The sequence below is a fragment of the Sciurus vulgaris genome (genome assembly GCF_902686455.1).
Source record: "Sciurus vulgaris genome assembly, chromosome: 7".
Lineage (NCBI taxonomy): Eukaryota > Metazoa > Chordata > Mammalia > Rodentia > Sciuridae > Sciurus > Sciurus vulgaris.
Window position 1 is genome coordinate 21,431,381 of NC_136467.1, and position 22,805 is coordinate 21,454,185.

General features: G+C 38.6%; 1 protein-coding gene across 8 annotated transcripts in view; it reads right to left on the reverse strand.

Annotated features, from left to right (window-relative positions):
* Positions 1-22,805, reverse strand: part of UTRN (utrophin) — a gene marked incomplete at its 3' end in the record, with an annotated part of 506,460 nt that overhangs the window by 242,586 nt on the left and 241,069 nt on the right. For all 8 annotated transcript variants that reach the window (XM_079146787.1, XM_079146786.1, XM_079146788.1 and 5 more), the window contains 4 exons: positions 21,717-21,931; positions 19,308-19,425; positions 15,771-15,976; positions 13,728-13,882 (listed from right to left, as the gene is read on the reverse strand). In XM_079146787.1, the coding sequence (XP_079002913.1) occupies positions 13,728-13,882; positions 15,771-15,976; positions 19,308-19,425; positions 21,717-21,931 (694 nt within the window). The remainder of the gene's footprint in view (positions 1-13,727; positions 13,883-15,770; positions 15,977-19,307; positions 19,426-21,716; positions 21,932-22,805) is intronic.

A 22,805-nucleotide genomic window follows, 5' to 3' on the forward strand; every position in this document is an offset into this window, starting at 1 on the left:
TCAAGATCTGTTTGCTAAGCCAAAACTCTAATAAGGGCCTGCATCACCCAGAGAAAGAAACACTTCAGACACATTACAGAGCAAAGACAATCCAGTCTCCACTCCCATCCAAAGACTTGCATCTCCCCAACTTCCTCTCTCTCCATCTTTCATCTGCATTCTTTATACATTCCTCTGAGTAGATGAACCCTGCTGAAGGACACTTCAGAAGGACTATCTTCTCCCCACATGTATCATAGATCACAAATTGGAACCCATCACTCTCCAGTAACTATCAATTTCCTCCAGGAAACTCTGTCCCACTCACCAAGATTCTCAGTGTACATAAAATCCTCTTCCTTTCAACTTTTCTCAACCCTTCCTCCAAGCTTATTGACAGCAAGCTACATGGAATAAAAATACAGAACTCCATGAATGATATTCTCTGTCATCTTTCCTTACTACTCCAGCCTAATTCAACACAGTGGATCACTCTCCCTTAGAAATATTCTCCTCTATCCATTCTCTTTTAGAAATATTCTCTTCCTTCCACTTCTGAACACCAAAAATCCTGGGATTTCTTTCGAATTCATTGGAACTTTTTTCCCCCAGCTCCTTTTGAGCTCTCCCCCTTTTTCCTCAATCAGTATAAGCCCTCCAGAGGTAATTTAAGCACCCTCTTCTTCTATATATCTTTATTTTTTCCCTAGTCATCTCTTCTGATCCCATGGCCTTAACAGTCAATGTAAATATTGACAATTCCCCATTCATATCTGAGGTCAAAACATTTGAATTCCACAGTCATGTATCCAAATATCTACACAGTTTAGATATCTAACAGGCATTTCACAAAAACATGTCAAAAACCATTTTTTATACTTTTGTATTTTTCTCCCCAAACCTCCATAGCCTTTCCCAACTCAATGACTAATATCAGCATCCATCATCTCACGAATTACATCTTCCATTGTTTCCACTCCTCAAACCACATATTTAATCCCCCAAAGGGTCCTCTCCTCTCCTCTCCTCTGAAGCACCTCTTCTGCCTATCACATTCTTCCCATCTTGCAGATCTGGCCTTGGCCTGCCCCACGTCTCACTCTGTTCCTTCTTCCTCAGCCACATTCTAGGTCCTTTCCAACTCCTAACTGGTTCACTCTGGAAATTTCTGTGGATGGTACCTCCTCAACCTTCAGAAACAACCCAAACATTACCTTCTGATCTAGTCTAAATTTCACTGAAGCTATATAGAAAACTGTCTCTTACACAGCACCTCCCCAGTCGCTCTCCCCAAACAATCGCGCCTCATTGTAGCTTTCTTCTTTAATGCATAGTTCCCTCCACGGAATGTCAGCTTCCTGGGGGCAGACACTGGTATATTAATGGTTACAGAGGGCTGATCACAGAGGTTAATAAATAAACAGCTAAATAAATATTCCTTTCATTGACTGATTGATAATGTGGAAAAAAGCAAATGAAAGAAAAAAAAAGACTATGGACAAAATCCTACTGTTTTGAAGCACAAGACATTGATATCAGTTTACTTGATATGCAGCTGAATGTACTCAGAAAATATCTGCATACTTCAGTCTGATACTTACAAAACAAGATGAGCATCCATGGGAATACAGCGCAAACACATTCATTGTTGGTAATATTTTTTAAAAGACAATACAATGGTTCCAGAAATATTTAAAAAAACATAACAAGAGCAAAATACAGAAGCATATGATTTTCGCATTTTTCTTGGCCACTTTAGTTCCTAGTTTGAAAGGGAAAACTAAAAATGAAATGTTAGTAACAAAAATAAAAGAAGTAAGTTGAAAAACAAAGGTGACCTTCAGGGAAAGAAGTAAGTTTCTAAGAGGATAAATCAAAATTGACTGATCCAAATGTCTGAGTCTTATATTGGTGGACAGGCTAGAAGTTAAGGTCACCTGTGCTTTACCTAAGCCCACGGATGGTACAGTGTTACAGCACACATACCCAGAGCTCCATGGTGACACCCGGCTAAGGCCAGTAATGCAAATCCCAATATGAGCATCATACCAACTGTATTAAAAGGTGTGGACCAAACTGAACAATGGGCAAATGCTGAGAAGAATGCTTCTTTTTTATTAATCTGTGAGTTCAATGATTAATCTCTACCAAAACAGTTTCACTCACAGTAATAACAGAACTTTCAAAACATGCAACAGAATAACTTAGGGATGCAATCAAAAGTAAACTCAAATTTTTGGATTTTAACCTGTTTTCAAAATAGCCAAGGACTTCACAGATACAGTCTTAAGTATGCATAACATTTATATAAACCTTGTAGGCGAACCAAGATGGTGGACTACAGGGTGACTGCATCTTCAGTCGCTCCAGAACCCAGGATTCAAGAAGGGGAGGCATTGAGAGACTCGGACTAAAATAGAACCACGGGGTGAGTCTCCCCCACCTGGTGAAGCTCGGCCCGGGCGGCAGGCCCGGATTCGGGCGGCTTATTAGAGTAGGGCAGAGCAGCTAGAGTCTTCCCCAGGTAGCCCTGAGCACTCCAGCGGGTGAGCTCCTCCCACAGGGCCAGATTCTCCAGCTTCTCGGAGCAGGACACCAGTGAGAGCCTTTCTGCACACAACCAGCTCCAAGTCCCTGATCCGGCGCACTACAAGCTCCGGCCACCTGCAGGTGTCTTCACAGACCAGGACAGGGCAGCCAGGGACTTCCCCAAGCAGCCCGGCTCCCTCCGGCGGGAAGCACCTTTCTAGGCTAGATTCTCGGAGCAGACCACCCCCTGAGAGCCTTTCTACACAGAGCCAGCCACAAGTCCCCAAGCCAGTGGAGACCTCCAACCCACAAGCAGCCTCTGGGACCAGGGAATGGCAGCCAGAGACCTCTCCAGGTCTCTCTGCCTGGAACCAGTAGCGGGCTAGAGGCAGCTTTCTTCGGAAGAACTGCATTATCAAGTTACCCCAAACTTCAGGCTACTGAAGGCTGGGGTGATACACTGGAAATCTACAGGGACACTATAAGCCAATAGAGGAAGTGTGCAATATCACAGAGTCCCACTGACATCTGACCAATATGAGAAAACAAGGGAAAAAAATGTCCCAAACAAACCTACATACTATATCAATAAAACCCAATGAGAGCACAGCAGAAGAAATGTCAGAAAGGGAGTTCAGAATGTACATAATTAAAACAATCAGGGAAGCAAACGAGGAGATGAAAGAGCAAATGAAGGCATTGAAGGAGGAGATGAAAGAAATGCAGGCATTAAATGATCGCACCAATCAACAGTTAAAAGAGCAAATACGGAAGCAAGAGATCATTTCAATAAAGAATTAGACATACTGAAAAAAAAAAAAAACCAAACAGAAATCCTTGAAATGAAGGAAACAATAAACCAAGTTAAAAACTCCATAGAAAGCATAACCAATAGGATAGAACACCTGGAAGACAGAACCTCAGATATTGAAGACAAAATATTTAATCTTGAAAACAAACTTGACCAAACAGAAAAGATGGTAAGAAATCATGAACAGAATCTACAAGAATTATGGGATATCATGAAAAGGCCAAATTTAAGAATTATTGGGATTGAGGAAGGCTAAGAGAAACAAACCAAAGGAAAGAACAATCTATTCAATGAAATAATATCAGAAAATTTCCCAAATCTGAAGAATGAAATGGAAAACCAAGTAAAAGAGGCTTATAGGACTCCAAATATACAAAATTACAACAGACCCACACCAAGGCACATTATTATGAAAATACCTAACATACAAAATAAAGACAGAATTTTAAAGGCTGCAAAAGAAAAGAATCAAATTACATTCAGGGGGAAACCAATAAGAATATCAGCAGATTTTTCAATCCAGACCCTAAAAGCTAGAAGGGCCTGAAACAACATTTACCAAGCCCTGAAAGAAAATGGATGCCAACCAAGAATCTTATACCCAGCAAAACTTACTTTCAGATTTGACAATGACATAAGATCCTTCCAGGATAAACAAAAGCTAAAGGAATTTACAAAGAGAAAGCCAGCATGACAGAACATTCTCAGCAAAATATTCCATGAGGAAGAGATGAAAAACAACGATGCAAATCAGCAACGGGAGGAACTAGCCTAAAAATAGCCAAATAAAGGAGAAACCAAATCGTGTCAAAAAAACAAAAATGAGTCAAATGACTGGGAATACAAATCATATCACAATAATAACCCTGAATGTTAATGGCCTGAACTCATCAATCAAAAGAAATACTGGCAGATTGGATTAAAAAGAAAAATCCAACAATATGCTGCCTGCAAGAGACTCATCTCATAGAAAGAGATACCCATAGACTAAAGGTGTAAGGATGGGAAAAAACATACCATGCACATGGACACAGCAAAAAGCTGGAGTATCCATCCTCATTTCAGATAATGTGGACTTCAAGCCAAAACTAGTCAGAAGGGATAAAGAAGGACATTACATACTGCTTAAGGGAAGCATAAATCAGCAAGACATAACAATCATAAATATCTATGCCCTGAACATTGACTCATCCATGTACGTCAAACAAATCGTTCTCAATTCCAGAAATCAAATAGACCACAACACAATAATACTAGGCGATTTTAACACACCTATCTCACTACTGGATAGATCGTCCAAACAAAAATTGAACAAAGAAACCATAGATCTCAATAACACAATCAACAATTTAGACTTAACCAACTTATATAGAATATACCATCCAACAAAGAACAAATACACTTTCTTCTCAGAAGCAGAAGGATCCTTCTCTAAAATAGACCATGTTTTATGACACAAAGCTACTGTTAGCAAATACAAGAAGATAGAGATACTACCTTGTACTCTTTCAGATCATAATGGATGAAATTAGAAATCAATGACAGAATAAAAAACAGAAACTTCTCCAATACTTGGAGATTAAATAATACACTATTATATGATGAATGGATAACAGAAGACATCAGGAGGGAAATAAAAAAATTCTTAGAAGTAAACGAGAACAAAGACACATCATATCAGAACCTCTGGGACACTATGAAACCAGTACTTAGAGGAAGATTTATTTCATGGGGCGCATTCAACAAAAGAAGTAGAAATCAACAAATAAACGACTTAACACTGAAGCTCAAAGCCCTAGAAAAAGAAGAGCAGACTAACACCAAAAGTAGTAGAAGACAGGAAACAGTTAAAATCAGAGCCGAAATCAACGAAATTGAAACAAAAGAAACAATCGGAAAAATAAACAAAAGTGATAAACCCTTAGCCACACTAACAAAGAAAAAGAGGGAGAAAACTCAAATTACTAAAATTCGGAATGAACAAGAAATATCACTACAGACACAAGTGAAATATAAAACATAATTAGAAGTTATTTTGAAAAATCTATACTCCAACAAAACAGAAAACCCCGAAGACATCAACAAGTTTCTAGAGACATATGAATTACCTAACCTGAACGAGGAGGACATACGCAACTTAAATAAATCCATTTCAAGCAATGAAATAGAAGAGGTCATCAAAAGCATACCAACAAAGAAAAGTCCAGGACCAGATGGGTTCTCAGCCGAGTTCTACAAAACCTTTAAAGAAGAGCTCATTCCAATACTTCTCAAAGTATTCGATGAAATAGAAGAGGAGGGAACTCTCCCAAACTCATTCTATGAAGCCAAAATCACCCTGATACCTAAACCAGACAGAGACACATCGAGGAAAGAAAATTTCAGACCAATATCTTTCATGAACATTGACACAAAAATTCTCAACAAAACTTTAGCAAATCGCATACAAAAATATATTAAAAAGATAAGTGCACCACGAACAAGTGGGTTTTATCCCAGGGATGCAAGGTTGGTTCAACATCTGGAATTCAATAAATGTGATTCACCATATCAACAGACTAAAAGTTAAGAATCACATGATTATTTCAATAGATGCAGAAAAAGCATTCGATAAAATACAGCATCCCTTCATGTTCAAAACACTAGAAAAAATCTGGGTAGTGGGAACATTCCTTAACATTGTAAAGGCCATCTACACTAAGCCCATGGCTAATATCATTCTAAATGGTGAAAAAACTGAAAGCATTCCCTCTAAAAACTGGAACAAGACAGGGATGCCCTCTTTCACCACTTCTATTCAACATCGTTCTTGAGACTCTAGCCAGAGCAATTAGACAAACCAAAGAAATTAAAGGGATACGAATTGGAAAAGAAGAACTCAAACTATCCCTGTTCGCTGATGACATGATTATATATTTAGAGGAACCTGGAAATTCCACCAGAAAACTCTTAGAACTCATAAGTGAATTCAGTAAAGTAGCAGGTTACAAGATCAATGCTCATAAATCCAACGCATTTTTATACATAAGTGATGAATCTTCAGAAAGAGAAATTAGGAAAACTACCCCATTCACAATAGCACTGAAAAAAATAAAATACTTGGAAATCAATCTCACAAAAGAGGTGAAAGACCTCTACAATGAGAACTTCAGAACACTAAAGAAAGAAATTAAAGAAAACCTTAGAAGATGGAAAGATCTTCCATGTTCTTGAATAGGCAGAATTAATATTGTCAAAATGGCCATACTACCAAAAGTGCTATACAGATTCAATGCAATTCCAATTAAAATTCCAATCATGTACCTTACCAAAATAGAGCAAGCAGTTATGAAATTCATCTGGAAGAATAAGAAACCCAGAATAGCTAAAGCAATCCTCAGTAGAAAGAGCGAAGCAGGGGGTATCACAATACCAGATCTTCAACTCTATTACAAAGCAATAGTAACAAAAATGGCATGGTATTGGTACCAAAATAGACAGGTAGATCAATGGTACAGAATAGAGGACATGGACACAAACCCAAATAAATACAATTTTCTCATACTAGACAAAGGGGCCAAAAATATGCAATGGAAAAAAGATAGCCTCTTCAGCAAATGGTGCTAGGAAAACTGGAAATCCATATGCAACAGAATGAAATTAAACCCCTATCTCTCACCCTGCACAAAACTCAACTCACAATGGATCAAGGACCTCGGAATCAGACCAGAGACCCTGCATCTTATAGAAGAAAAAGTAGGTCCAAACCTTCAACTTATTGGCTTAGGAGCAGACTTCCTTAACAGGACTCCCATAGCCCAAGAAATAAAAGCAAGAATCAATAACTGGGATAGATTCAAACTAAAAAGCTTTCTCTCAGCAAAGGAAACTATCAGTAATGTGAAGAGAGAGCCTACAGAGTGGGAGAATATCTTTGCCACTCATACTTCAGATAGAGCGCTAATTTCCAGAATCTATAAAGAACTCAAAAAACTGTACACCAAGAATACAAATAATCCAATCAACAAATGGGCTAAGGAAATGAACAGACACTTCACAGAAGATCTATAAGCAATCAACAGATATGTGAAAAAATGTTCAACATCTCTAGTAATAAGAGAAATGCAAATCAAAACTACCCTAAGATTTCATCTCACCCCAATTAGAATGGTGATTATCAAGAACACAAGCAACAATAGGTGTTGGCGAGGATGTGGGGAAAAAGGTACACTCATACATTGCTGGTGGGGTTGCAAATTAGTGCAGCCACTCTGGAAAGCAGTATGGAGATCCCTCAGAAAGCTTGGAATGGAACCACCATTTGACCCAGCTATCCCACTCCTTGGCCTATACCCAAAGGACTTAAAATCAGCATACTACAGAGATACAGCCACATCAATGTTCATAGCTGCTCAATTCACCATAGCCAGATTGTGGAACCAACCTAGATGCCCTTCAGTTGATGAATGGATAAAGAAACTGTGGTGTGTGTGTATGTGTGTGTATATATATATATATATATACACACACACAATGGAATATTACTCTGCCGTGAAGAATGATAAAATTATGGCATTTGCAGGCAAATGGATGAAATTGGAGGATATCATGCTAAGTGAGACAAGCCAATCTCAAAAAACTAAAGGACGAATGATCTCGCTGTTAAGCGGATGAGGACATATAATGGGGGGTAGGAGGGGTTAGCGTTAGGGTTAGGGTTAGGTTTAGGGTTAGGGATAAGGAGGGTGGTAAGATTGGAGGAAGGAAGGACTGTATAGAGGGAAAAGAGGGGTGGGAGGGGTGGGGGGAAAGGGAAAAAATAACAGAATGAATCAAACAACATTGCCCTATTTATGATTTTTAATAAAAAAAAAACACCTTGTAAACTACGTACATTCACATGTCCAGCTGATTGTAATAAAAAGAAAAAATTCAGGTTCTTTCACTGATCAATCTGTACTCTATTCATGGCACCCAGTGAAATAATTGTACCTTTTCAAAACTCGACACCTCTTCTTTCTTTCTAATTTCTTTCTCCAGTGCTTTTATGTCACCCAGGGCCTCACATGTGCTAGGCTCCATCCCAAGATGGTCAGACCCTTTGTTTGTCAGAAAACATTTAGTGCAACATAAATTCAACAACTGTGCTGGCTTCTAACTGTGATGATTTTCACTAACAGAGAAAATTGCATTTCCTAAAACACTTTATTCAGTAATAAAGATTTATCATTAATGTAAGTAGATATCATTCAAAATGACTATAAATGAGCAACTGATAAGGACTCAGCTTTTGGCTAACTTAGCCATAGACCATACCATGCATCAGATGAAGGCATACCACAATGGCACATGATGATAATAAACCATGCACATAAACTTTATACAAAACTTTAAATTTCACAATAATCCCACACATTAGGTCTGTTCTCCACATGAGAAGAAGGGAAAGCAAGATTCAGAGAGTTGAAATAAGGTCCACACTTACGGCCAATGCACAGAGTGGGATTTTAAGCAAGGGTTGTCAAGAGATCTCACCCAGTATCCTGCATTCTACCTGAACCATCCTAGAAATAATTAAAATAGGCAAAGCAAAATATGACTTCACAGGACAAGGACAAAAATCCACAGTGATTAGTAATAAGTAAGAAATTACAGCATAGAGTTATACTGTCTCATTGCCTTGATAACACTTCAACACGGATAACTATGTGTATATGTGTATGTATATATGTATAACATAAATACACAAACATATGTATACACACATATAAAATGTTAGTGAAGCCTGGAGTTAAAATAAACCTTTAGACCCATATCAGGTATCTACTCCAATTGAGCGTCCGGAATCCAAAAAGCTGGAACTCTAAAATCTAAGACCTTTTGAGTGCCAATGTGATGCCTTAAGTGGAAAACTCCACACAATTACATTAAACTTTGTTTTGTGCATGTATTACCTTTAGGTTATGTGTATAAAGTGCAAGTTATACTTTGGATACCAGGTGTCCCCCCAGGCTCCAGTGTTAATGTAGGGTTGTTCAGAGGTGAAATGATTGAACTATGAGAGCTGTAGCCTCATCAGTCCATCCTAGTTTGAATGAACTGCATGGTAACTGTTGGCAGAGGGGACATGGCTGGAGGAGGGGGTCATTGGAGGTGTGCCCTGCAAGGATTCACTTTCCCTGTAGCTCCTTCCTCACCTCACCTGACCCAGCCATGAACTAAGCAAGGCTCCTTTGCTAACCCTTCATCCATAACACACTGCCTTATCTGGGGCCCAGAGCAAGCATTCAACTGACCATGGACTGAACCTCTGAAACAATGAAACCTAAATACACTTTTCCTCCTCTGAGTTATTCTTGGCAGATATTTTTGTCACAGAAACAAACAAACAAGACTAACATAACCACTTAGCCATACCACCAACTCTATAAGGTATATTTGAAGCAAAAATTAATTTCATGTTTAGATTTGCTTCCCAAAACCTACATATATCATTATGTATACAAAAAAAAAAATTCCAAAATCTAGAAAAATCTGAAATCAAAAACTTCTGGTCTCAAACTTTCAGATAAAGGACATTCAGGATGTAGAAGCATATGCCAACTATGACATCACAATAAGCTCCAGATAACTGGTTAACTGACATTAAGAGTTCCAAGGGGGAAAATGTCAGAGGAGAAGAGAGCATTAGTGAAAATACAGATTACTTGCAAACTTAGAGACAGGCCAGCTACTCACAGAAGCCAAACTACCGGAAATCAGTTAATTCACCCTTAATATCAGAATTAATAAGTTTTTGTACAGTGGGTAACTAACACTATGGATGTATCTATATTACACAGCAGACCAAGCAGGGGAACAATCAAACACATTCATATTTGTGCAGCTAGGAACAAGGCAATTCATCCTAAGCAAGATGAATAAATACTCATGTCAATTCAAAGCTTGCTGTTTATCAGAGCTTTTGGGGATTTGGGCATTGTAGATATGAGATTGTGGACCTGCAACTGTGAATGGCCAAATTACTTAGACCAACTGCAATTCCTATGAAACATTTCCCTTGAAAAGGATATTAAACTTTACACATAATGCTCTGCTAACAGTACTCCTTGTACAAGTATAATCACCCTTTGCCCCTTCAGAACTGGGATGACAATGATGTATATTCAGAATATGGCTGGAAGATAAGAAGACAGCCTTGGCAAAAGGCCTCTCAGAGGCCATTAGACTGGGCACAATAGCCACCTAATGGACAGTGTTACATTATTCATAGAAGAGGCCCCCATATCTTTAATCTGATCTGGTTTCTAAACTCAACACAGATAAGAACCAGTAAGCCAAAACACAGAGAGATTTGAGGGGCAGGTACACAAAGCAGTCACCAGCAATCACCGACATTCTGATAACAAAGAAAAATGGAAGTCTTGCTAAAGAAGAGATGAGCCTCCCCACACAAGCAAAAGGTTTCAAACTAATTCCAGCTCTGGCAGAAGGAGCTGTGTGAGCTGGAGAAATCTTTACCTTCTCTGGGCTCCAGTTAATTCATCAACAAAACACAGATGAAAATGTTACCTGTCCCCTCAAAGATCTTTCTATGCCAAATACTATCTTTCCCTTTCGGTTATTGTGAGCATCAAGGGAAATAATACATGAAGAGCTGAGCAGAGTGCCTGATAATGAGAACACACACAATAAAATTTATAAACTAAAAATAAAGCACACAATCACACAAAGCATAGCAGTCTGAATCAATTTACTACCAAGGCTTCAGAACCCAGCACAGAGAGTATTATCACCTTTCAGTTGAGAAAAATACCATTTTAGCTGTTCTAAGTGAACTTGAGCATGGCATTTAATTTTTCTGAGCATGAGAGAGTTAGTTTAGACCACATAGTGGCAAAGGAGGTGAGAAGTGGCCATGGGGGAGGAGGGATGGAAAAAATGCAGTTTTCATGTATAAACCACGACTATACAGCACAGATATGGATGTATGATGTAGCACAGAATTGAAATTTCCTAAGGGGCGGGGTTCCAGGAAAGCTTCTTGGAGAAGAGATAATGAAAAAGGTTGAGCAACACAAGTTTAGATAAACCGTAGGCTCACTTAGAGTTGTCTAAGTTCTGTCTCTGCGATAACAATGTTGACGATTTCAAAGTGTTTTCGATGCCAAATACTATCTTTCCACAGTTGAATAAACACTTGGTGCAATGAAATTTTAAAAATAATAAAGTCAAGAATCTGAAAGAAGTTTAATAGAAGTTCTCATACTTTAAAAAGCAAGAGAAGGGCTGGGGTCGTGGCTCAGCGGTAGAACACTTGCCTCACATGCGTGGGACACTGGGTTCGGTCAGCAGCACCACATATAAGTAAATAAAATAAATAAAATACAGATATTGTGTCCATCTACAATTAAATTTTTTTTTTCCAGTGCTGGGGATCGAACCCAGGGCCTTATGCTTGCAAGGCAAGCACTCTACCAACTGAGCTATCTCCCCAGCCCCAATTAAAATTTTTTTAAAAGGCAAGAAAGATTTATACATTCCAAAAAGTTGTCCGTTTAAAACAGTTAAAATTATAAATATTATTGTTTAAAAAAGAAAACTCTTAATAAATAGAAACCCTGGCTGTCACTCATGAAGGGATCCTGTGAGCCACAGTTTTGTTGTTATTTCTCCAACTTTATAAATAATAATATATCTGAATCTTGTTGAAATACTAATACATTTGCTTATTTCCCCCAAAAATGCAGAAAGAAAACTGAGCAAGGACAATTTCTTGTAACGACAATAAACTTGGAACACTGGGCTGTCTTTGCTATGATAAATGAAAGATCACCTTGGAATATAATTCATTTTTAATTGCTTCTTCCATCGAATCTCACTACCGCTGTAGGCTGTCTTAAAATATTTACAAAGTAAAAGCAGAAAAAAGAACAGGAGGTACTAAATAAAGCAGACCACTCATTCCTAAGTGATCAATTTTTTTCTGGTATTGTTTAAAACAAAAACAAAGTCATAACTCTTTGTGCATGGTATTTTTGGAAAAGCATAGATGAAGTGAGTTTGGTGACTATCTCAGGGTTCGAGTTGTTTCGGGGGTATCAGGGATTGAATTTAGGGGCACTTAACCACTGAGCCACATCCCCAGTCCTATTTTGTATTTTATTTAGAGACAGGATCTCACTGAGTTGCTTAGCACCTCACTTTTGCTGAGGCTGACTTTGAACTCTCAATCCTCCTGCCTCAGCCTCCTGAGGCCCTGGGATTACAGGCATGCATCACCACCCCCAGCTTCAAGTTGTTTTTAATTCACTTGCTCCCCTTGCCTCAGTTATGGGATCCTTACTTTATCCAAATAATCTGTTAATCATAAAAGAGAAAAACTGTGCTAACATGCTAGGAAGATCAAAATTATAGCCACTCTTCTTTAACCTTTTACAAAAGTTCTGTATTTGCCACCCCAGTCTTGTGTCCCCCAGTATCCTACGTATATCCAGCAACACATTCAAGCTCTTGTACTTCCTTCATAATTCTCTTCTGGTGTTTTCAGAACTGCTTTAAAGATTCTAACTGAAAACATTCTAGAAATGTCTAAAAATTCCTCCATGTTGAACATCATTAAATGTTTGACCGTAGTTGATTACCAGGCATATATAACATAAAGTGTTCTGATTATTATCAACTTTATTCACTGCAAAATAAATGTTTTAATATCAAATTAATCTTCAGGAAGTTGCATTCAAATATATAAAAGTGTTGGGGAAATCATGACTTCACCTACACACAGGCCTTCCCAGTACTAGGCATGAAGTAAACACTCTATACTGGTGAATATAAATCTGCATCTTGAAAACATGTTAACTACTATTTACAGTTCCTCATATCCTAGGTGTTCATGTAACAGGAAAATCTTCTAAAAACATACGCTATTTCAGACCATTCCAATTATACTGACTAGTCAGTAACAGAAAGAAAAGATAATAAATGAATGGAAAATCCAAATATATGTAAATTATTTCAGAAGTCAAGTGTTGTATCCATGGCACCTGATTTCAACTGAGAAGACCCAGCCACATACTATGCCATTATAATTATTATTGCCTGAAGCATTTGTAAATATGTGTTACTTAACAGAGTACTACAAAATGTATTTGAGGTAATACTGAGAGAAATCAGAGAAATCATTGCCAAGATCTAGGCTTATTCAAGGAAAAACTGCATTGTAGAAATTCAAGTAGATACTGAATAAATCCACATTCTATAGTTAGTAGGCATGATAATACCAACTCAGCATATCACACTATCAAAATAAAAATAATAATACAATGTATTTCTAGTGGCTACATATTTGGGGCCTGTTTCCCTGAGAAAACCAAGTCCAATTCTCAACTTGACAATATGCATTCCATCGCCACAGTTTTAGAGTTACCTTTGCTTTAGATGGATCCACGATGTTTTCAGATACTCGGTGGTTTCCTTCACATTCCTTGTATCATCACTACCATATTCCTCCAGCAGTTTTTGCAGGACAGTATCAAACGCCATGATGACGCCGTCACCAGGACCCAGTTCTTGAAGCAACAGCTGAGGTGTAAGTTCAGGTGTGATTGTTAGACCTGATCATTTCGTAATTACCATTACCCAAATATTGCTTCCTAGGGTGTTTTACCATGTGTTAGACACAGATATCACAAGAAGAAAACAAATTAGGGGACAAACCCTTGCAGGTAGGCTTAAACCAAAATAATTCTAGAAGTGAAAAACATCTAAGAAATCAGGTATATAGCAGATGATATTAATTATATTTTCCTCTCTGAGATATTTTACTTCCTCAAACCATCTGTCCCTCTCATTCCTTCTGCTATACCTCTGAATCTTACAGAAATGTGCCTCATATAGGAATGAACACACACAGAGTTCCTCTGTACGTGCTTGGAGAAACAGCAAGAACCAACAATGGTGGAATTTATAGGCCTCTTGCCCCTGAATCGCTGTGCATGTTTACAAAGTTAACTGCTTGGATAGATCAAGCAATGAGCAAGGTTTACACACAATCTACCAGGATAGATAAACTGAGATTGAGTACTTCCACAGGCAATGTTCTCTTGACCCTCTCTGCCCATGAATGTCTCTGGAATAAGATACTTCCCATGAAATCTATGTAACAACTGAATGACCCTCTAAGGATTTTTGTAGCAACTAGAAGAAAAATCCAGCCAAGAGAAATGAACAGCACTGCTAGTTAAAGAAGCACACAGACCTCCCTTGGTACCTGTGAAAGAATAGTTCCAAGAGCCCTCCCCTCCCGTGGACACCAAAATCCACAAAGATGCTCAAGTCCCTGAGACAAAATGGTGTTGTATTTGCACCACATCTATGCATATCCCCCTGTACACTTTACTTATATTGCCTAATACTGTTTAAATGCTATATATATAGTTGTTATACTGCATTGTTTATGGAATAATTACGAGAATCTTTAAATTTTTTTTACATGTTCACAACAGATGCTAACTACACAGCATATGATCCCTGGTTGGTTGAATCTGTAGATGCTAATCCCTCAGACACAAAGACCAACCGTGTTCCAAACAGGATGACTGAATCAATCATATTAATTCTTACTGTATTTCTCTACTTAAGTGTCCAGGACTTTGCTATTAATTTTGAGTCATCTGATAGAAATGATCACCCGGTGTCATGAACATAGAAAATGATTCAGAAACCAATCCCCCAGCCACCTGCTTTTTAAATGGTAACCATGGAAAGTCTAAACTTGTGAAGAATAAAAACATACTTCCAGGTTTTAGATTCTGTTTCCCACACATTCTTTATTATTACATTCTTCATAAATGTAGCCTTTCACCTGAGAGTACCCAAGGGCAAATAAAATGTTCCACCAAAATATAACCTCACGGCCACAACTGCCAACTCAAGAATATTTTCTGCGATTGTAGAGAGAATTCAAAATAACACTTTAAAAAATAAAATAAGTATTCACTATTATCAACTCTAATCAAACTCATCACCAAAGGTACCTACTATTGAAAAGTGTGGAGATAAATGTATTAGAAGAAACTAAACTTACTTATTACCTGACTTGCTTGCCAGAGTAGCACTCCAATAGAAGTCTCAGAAAATTTTACAAATAATCTCTGGGACAGGCAGGGAAGGGACTAAAATGAGGTTTCTGGAATCACGCAAATGTTCTTTTTTTTTCTACATGTTGTTTTGTGAGGGTTTTCCATTAGCAAAAAAAAAAAAAAAAAAAGAAAGAACGAAAAGAAAAAAATCCCATTTCTATTTGTTAGGCCTCTAGAAATATTCAGAAAACCTTCCTGATCAAATGCTTCAGTAAATTCAATATATATTCTAAGAACTTAGGAAAACATCAAGACAGGCTCCTAAGAAAACAGAAAAAGAAGTGAGTCTGTGGAAATGACGCTGCCAAGACACGTCCACCAAGTCTTACTTGATGATCAGAGATCTGTTTGGAAAGCGGGTCCCTCCGGGCTTGCTGGAGCATGTAGAGGCGAGCCTCGTATTTTCTCATCAGCTCCTCGGTCTCCTCCCTGTGGTCAGCCCACTGCAGACTGTCCACAATCATGTCCTCCAGCTGCTGCCGCCTCAGCTCCACCCCATGCTGGGTGCTGTCCCACTGGTTCTTCACCTTTTCCACTAGGGGAAAGAGCAGAAGGGGTGATCCCCAAAAGTAACGATCAGGAAAGGGATAAAATAACTGATCCCCAATTTATCATAAAAAGTCTATAAATAAAAAAGAGGGCAAATTGAAAAATACATTTATAAGGAGCTGTAATATATGTCAGACACACTATACGATATATATACTTCTTATTATTAATGAGTCAGATTCTTGCTATGGTGCTGAGGCTGACCTCAAACTTGCAAATCCCCCTGCCTCCACATCCTGAGTTGCTGGGACGACAGGCACGTGTCACCATGACTAGCTTTTAATAGATATATTTCTGAAATTATTCTTGAGGAAAAAATTTTGGATTAAACTCAACTTTAAGTGCACTAAAACAACTCACCATAAACAAATCTAAAAGCAAAAAAAAAAAAAAAAAACGAAGAAAAAATATCCTTGTTAATGTTGTATTTGCAGAACCCAGTTTGATAAGATAGAGTTTAATAGTACATTAAGATGCAGACATAGTCACTTGATACTCTCAAAGGAGAGTCTCTAAGGCAGTATGGATTTTAAAAGAAAACAAGCTAAGAATACTTTTCTTATTTGTTTTATTGTAGCATGGAACCTGTTTGATTGGGTGTGAGGGGGGCAGGTACTGGGGACTGAGTACTGGGGTACTCTTCCACTGAGCTACATCACAGGTCTGTTTTCATTTTCATTTTGAGAAAGGATCTTGTTAAATTGCTGAGGCAGGCCTCAAATTTGTAATCCTCCTGCCTCAGCAGCCCGAGTAGCTGGGATTACAGGTGCTTGCCATTGTGCCAGGCCAAGGAAATATTCTTATACATTCAAGTTCAAGAGAAACACTAAAAGAAAAGAAGATTCTAGTTGTATGTACTTAGGAGTCTTCAACATAAAATTCAATACTGTCTCTTTATCTCCCATCCTGTGAGTTATTTCTACTCCTCTTTCTCATATTCTCCGTATCTGCCTCCCCCTCTCCTCTCCTCTCTTCTTCTTGTCTCTCCTTTCCTGTCCTCTCTTCTGATCCCATCTCCTACCTTCCTCTCTGCTCTTTTTAACATGGAGTTAAGGAACAAGAGAGCTAAAGACATTAAAGGTTTTGATAATGAATTCAGGGGCAGTTCATGACCATGTACTAAAATACCAGTAAACAACAGCTCTGAATATCAGCAACCACTCATGCCAATAGGAAAGAGAAGGTTCAAACAGCTAGATGGGGCTTTGGATGTCAGCCCACTGGGAGGACTGCACCAGCCCCAAGAAGAACTTAACTAACCACAAGAGAGCGTTCCAGCTGAGTTATAAGGAACATTCTGGTAAAATTCTTGGAATCATATAGGGTTACAGCAAACCATAAAAGCTGTCAACTTGAAGTTGTTCAGAAGGTCAAAAGTTATACTTACGAGTCATAATTCTCACAAATTGCTCGATAAGATTACCTGTTTTATGTTGCCATAATAATTTAAAAAATGCTTAAGTTTTCAACTTAGGGAAAGAGACAAATCTATCATGATGTTCTACTTCTCCATCAGAAAGTTACATAAGGTAACTTATGACCAATTTTATTATTAATAGAATATTTTGATACTGAACAACCACAAGACATCAAGTGACAGCAAATATCACAGGTTTACCATGAAAAATAAGCAAATTATTTTATTCATTGTAAGTGTGAAACACAGGTTACTCATGGTGGTACTTTCCAGCTGAGCAGGGTTTTTTATATAATGAGTAGCAAGGAAGACCACACAGTCTCTCTCCACACACAAACACAGAAGAGAGGGCGCTAAATGGGAAAGGGAAGACATTCAGGAGAAGCAAAGTCCTGAAAAAAATCAACCTTAAAATCAGGTAACTGGAGACAACATCAGAGGGTAGAAAAGCAAACCGGATGTGGCTTTGTAAACAGTATGGTGTCATTAATAGAGAGGTTCCCTGCCGGGGGAGGGCAAGTGGGACCATCCAGAGTTCCTACAATGGGCAGGATCATCATCCAACAATGAGCAGGAGAAGGAAGGAAACTAGCCAGTATCATCACGCACCCAAATTCTTTGCTAACTCATCTCTACAGTAACTTCTTGCTACCACATCTATTTTGAATTCAAAACACACATACTAATGCAAATAGTTGCCTTTCTTCTTTCAGAAAAATTAGATGTTATTCTTCCAGTTTACATTCTGCCACAGATATTTATTAAGTACCTGATTGGAACTGGGCCCCGCAGGAGGCCCCAGGGCCCTAAAGGTGAATATTCACAGTGTCCAGGAAGGGAGGGAGAATTAAATAGCTCTGAGATCTATAATGAAGTTACGGGGAACAAGGCCACAGCAGGAACTAAAGGTAGAAAACGAGAATAGTGTGTCAGAGACTTCACACAAAGGGGTGACATTTTAGCAACTGGGTAAAATTTCACCTGGGAAGGAAAGGCCAAAAGGGGAAAAAAAAAAAAAAATAACCTGAATAAAGGTAAGGAGATCAGGAAATGTCAGGATGTTGAAAGAGTATATATCGTACAGAGTTATGGATGGACTGGGGACTGCAGAGGGAGGGAGATAGAGCAGATTGTGACAGTCCCCAGATGTCCAGACCTTGTTCTGTATGACACGCAGGCTCAAGATGCTTTGAAACTCAAATATGAACTCCAAAGGTGTTTTCTATATTCCCATTTTTGTTGTTTAATTTGTTTTGAAGTAAAGAACCCCCCAAATTAGTGTCAGGCACACAGCAGTTGCTCAAGAGATACCTGTGGAGTGAGTTTTGAAGTGAGCTAAAAACCACAATAACACCCAGTATTAGTGAATAAAGTGCAAAAGAAGAACAGATTTGCATTCCTATAGGTTTCTCTGTCTTCTGTCATTTTGATTTCTTGAGAAGAAACCCTAACTGCAGGACATGGTGGCACAAACCTTAGGCAGGAGGATCCCAAGTTCAAGGCCATCCTGGGCAACTTGGAGACACCCTGCCTCAAAATAAAAATTTAAAAATGGCTGGGAATGAGGCTCAATGATAACCCCTGGGTAAAGTCTCTAATACCACCACCACCAAAAAAAAAAAAAAAACCTTAAGAAAAAAAAGTTCAATGCTATAATTGCTTAAAACTAATATTAATACATCAAGGATAAGGGAATGTGACAGTGTTCACAAAAAGTTAAAAAAAAAAAACTTAGAGGAAGCTATATTTTTCATAAACAAAAAGTAATAAACACTAAATAATATTAACTCCTAGTTGGATAAATTTTTGAAAATATGTGTATGAGAGATACAGCAAGAGAAAGAAAGAGATCATTTTCAGGAAAGGTGGATGATGATATTAAATCTTTTTAAAAACTTACATTTCTCTGTGATGGCTGTTCTCACATCGGAACTGGAAGCTTTGTTTTTCAAGTTCTGTGCCAATGTGAAAACATAATCGAGCTGAGGGTGGCGCTTTTCTAAGTCAGCTTTCGTGATCTGTTAGGAGAAGTGGTCATTAAGAGAGGTTAGCAAGCCATACAATGAGAACGCTGGCTAAGCACACAGGTTTGCTGACGTCGCTTGACTTCACTAAGCCAGGCATCAGCAATGCAGGGGAGGAAGGGTCAGAGATCTTGGGTTCAAATCTCAGCTCTTCCACTAATCACCTGGGGCCTTCCCTCTACGTGCTTCAGCTTCCACAGAAATAGTAAGACAGTGACAGCTAAGATGCACCAAGTCTGAGGAGACCAAGAAAATCCCTCTAAAAAACATGAGCAGCTAGTGCTGCTGACGCCTGGTGTCTCTGTTCTGTACCAGACACAAGTACATGCAGCATCTTATGGGATATAGTGACATATCAGAGAAGTGCTGGGCTGGGGTTGTGGCTCAGAGGTGGAGCACTTGCCTAGCATGTGTGAGGCACTGGGTTCCAGTCTCAGCACCACATAAAAATAAATTAAGAAAATAAAGGTTTTGTGTCTATCTACAACTAAAAAAATTTAACAAAAATTAAAGAAAATAAAAGTGCTAACTGCAATAATTGTAAGCTAAACCATCTTAGACGTGAAAAACTGTATTCCTACATGGACTGCAGCTCTGGGTGCTGATAAGTGTGCACAAAAAGCTAACAAATTCAGAAAGGATGTTTTAATTATAAAATAAGTACAAATGGTGTGACAGAAGATTTCCCAGGCTCTTCTCTTTATGAATTCACTTGTCTTATGGACTTCGATCTCCTCTAGAGTGACAAATATTATTCCTAAATGGACTACTAACAACTTCCGATCCCGCATCCTAGACTGTGTTTCCATGCATGCTGATCACTTTCTTCTCAATGGCATAAGGACCCCTCAAAACCACAAATCCAAAACCACTTCCCCAGACCTTCATTCACACTCCGCTTCTCCTACTCCTTATTTCCGCTAATTGCAACAGCATCCTCTCAGCCCTCGCCAAGGGCTCTTTCCCTTGATTGAAGCATCTCTTGCCTCCAATCGCATTGTTATCACCAGTCCAGCCGCAATTCAGAAAAGAAACAGCAGCGGGGGGAAGGATGCGTGCAAACTGCTTTCACACCCAAAGTCTGCGGGCTCTGCTCAGACTGCAGGCTCCCCGACGAGGGCATTGGAACTGCCTGTCCTGCCTTACCTCCCACTGTATTTCCTTCTTGCACAAATGTGACCCAAAGGCTCTTCTCCCCTGGCCCCTGCCTCTTGTCTTCACTCACTCTTTCCCCTATCCTGGAAGGTCATTCACTTTACCTTCAGATGTCCAAATCCCACCCTGCCTTCAAGCGCTTGCAGAAGGAACCCCTGCTCATGCTTGCTCCCCTAACAGGTGGCCTGTCCCTACTCTGGGACTTTTATTAAACCCAGCCTTGTCACTACAACTTGTCTATTTAGGGCTACTCACCGTCCCTGCCTCTTTCAGTTTGGGCTTATTAGTAAAGTGGGAATAAATAGCACCTATCTCACAGGACCATGGGAGAAGCAAATGAGATAAATGTAAAAGGCCTACAAAAATGTTCAGCACATACTGAGCACTTAGCAATAGCTGCTTTATTATTTTATTGTACCTTCCCTATTTTTGTTTTTAAACTGGGGATTGAATTCAGGGACACTTAACAACTGAGTCACATCCCCAGCCCCTTTTTATATTCTACTTGGAGACAGGGTCTCACCGAGTTGCTTAGGGCCTCGCTAAGTTGTTGAGGCTAGCTTTGAACTTAAGATCCTCCTGCCTCAACCTCCCAAGCCACTGGGATTACAGGTGTGTGCCACCATGCCCGGTTATATGCCTTATTTCTATCTAAAATATTCTTTTTAGTATTCCTTTAAAACACACACACAGCTTAGAGTCTAACATACTTAATATGGAAATAGACTTTTACATACTGGTATTAGCTGATATATGTACAATAATAAAACTGTGGTTAGGATACTCTTACTTCTAAAGTCAGAAATGAAATGAGCTCATTATGAAAAATGAGCAGAAATACAGCCCTGGAAAATTATTCTACATCACACCCGGCATTAAATGGAACACCAGCTTGCATTTGTACCAACATGCCTAGCTTTGTGATACCGGTTTTAGAGTTTAAAAATATACTGAGGCTTTAGCTAAAGTCTGAAAAGCTTCATTCTTTGCAGTTAGTCCTGGGTGGCTGTTGGCAGATAAGAAATTTTTAAACCTCACTCAGAGATGAGGAAAAACAAAGGGGACTCAAATAGATCTGGTGTGAACTGGGTCGTGGTGCCGCCCCACAAGCCTTTCCATCATACACCTACTTTCATTCGGGAAACTGTCCTATTGATCTCTTCCACATCCCCGACAGTGACGATGTTGGACTTCAGCATCTGGTCAATCAATAGGAGCCAGTCAGCTAGTTCTGTTATGGTTTTATCCAGATCAGCAGGAACCGAGATTTCCGAGGTACGCTGAGACTGAACAGGAACATCTGATGCAGAGGATACTAGCACCACCTTTTGGACGCTAGGATGAGCTGAAATTTAAAAATGTAGCAAAGGAAGAATAAGTCAACAGGATATTTGTGTTATGGTGGTATGATAATGACAGGTGTTTTGGTGTATTTAAGTAAAATTTACTTTACACTAAAATTTTTGTAAGAAACTTTTATTTTTCATACTGAAATGGTTATGACATGATCTGAAATAACCAATGTCTTTGGTAGCCAACTAAAGCATCCCAGGAAGTTCTAAGCCAGCAAAAATAATAACTCAAACAATATCAACACTTATTGTGAGAGAAAACAAATAAATAATACAACAACCATGAGAAACCAGGAGTATTATTTTATTGGGTAAAGATGTTTTGCTTAATTACAAAGCAAATATATGTAACTTTCTATTCCCTTTTCATTTAACTTTATGACATGAGCAAGTTTCATTTTTTAATAAACAGTAATGTGAATACCTATGTAAGAATGCACACTTATATTCCCTAACTTTTACTTAGACATTTAAATTGCTCCTTAAATTTTTTCTATTAAAAAAAAAAAAAAACTTGTAGGGCTGGGCTGTAGCTCAGTGGTGCAGCATTCGCCTAGCACCTGTGAGGCACTAGATTCAATCCTCGGCACCACATAAAAATAAATAAATAAAATAAAGGCATTGTGCCCATCTACAACTTAAAAAATATATTTAAAAAAAAAGAACTTGTAAAAAGAGTGTTTTCCACATTTCTAATCACCACCTTAGCAGAGATTTCCCAAAGCAGCTATAGTACATCAGAAAATATTTTTAAAGGTATGAGTTTGATACTCATTACCAAATGGCTTTCCTTAAAAATTGGAAATTTACATTTCCAACAGCAGCATGTGAAACTGTAATCTACATGATAGGCTTCTATACCAATGG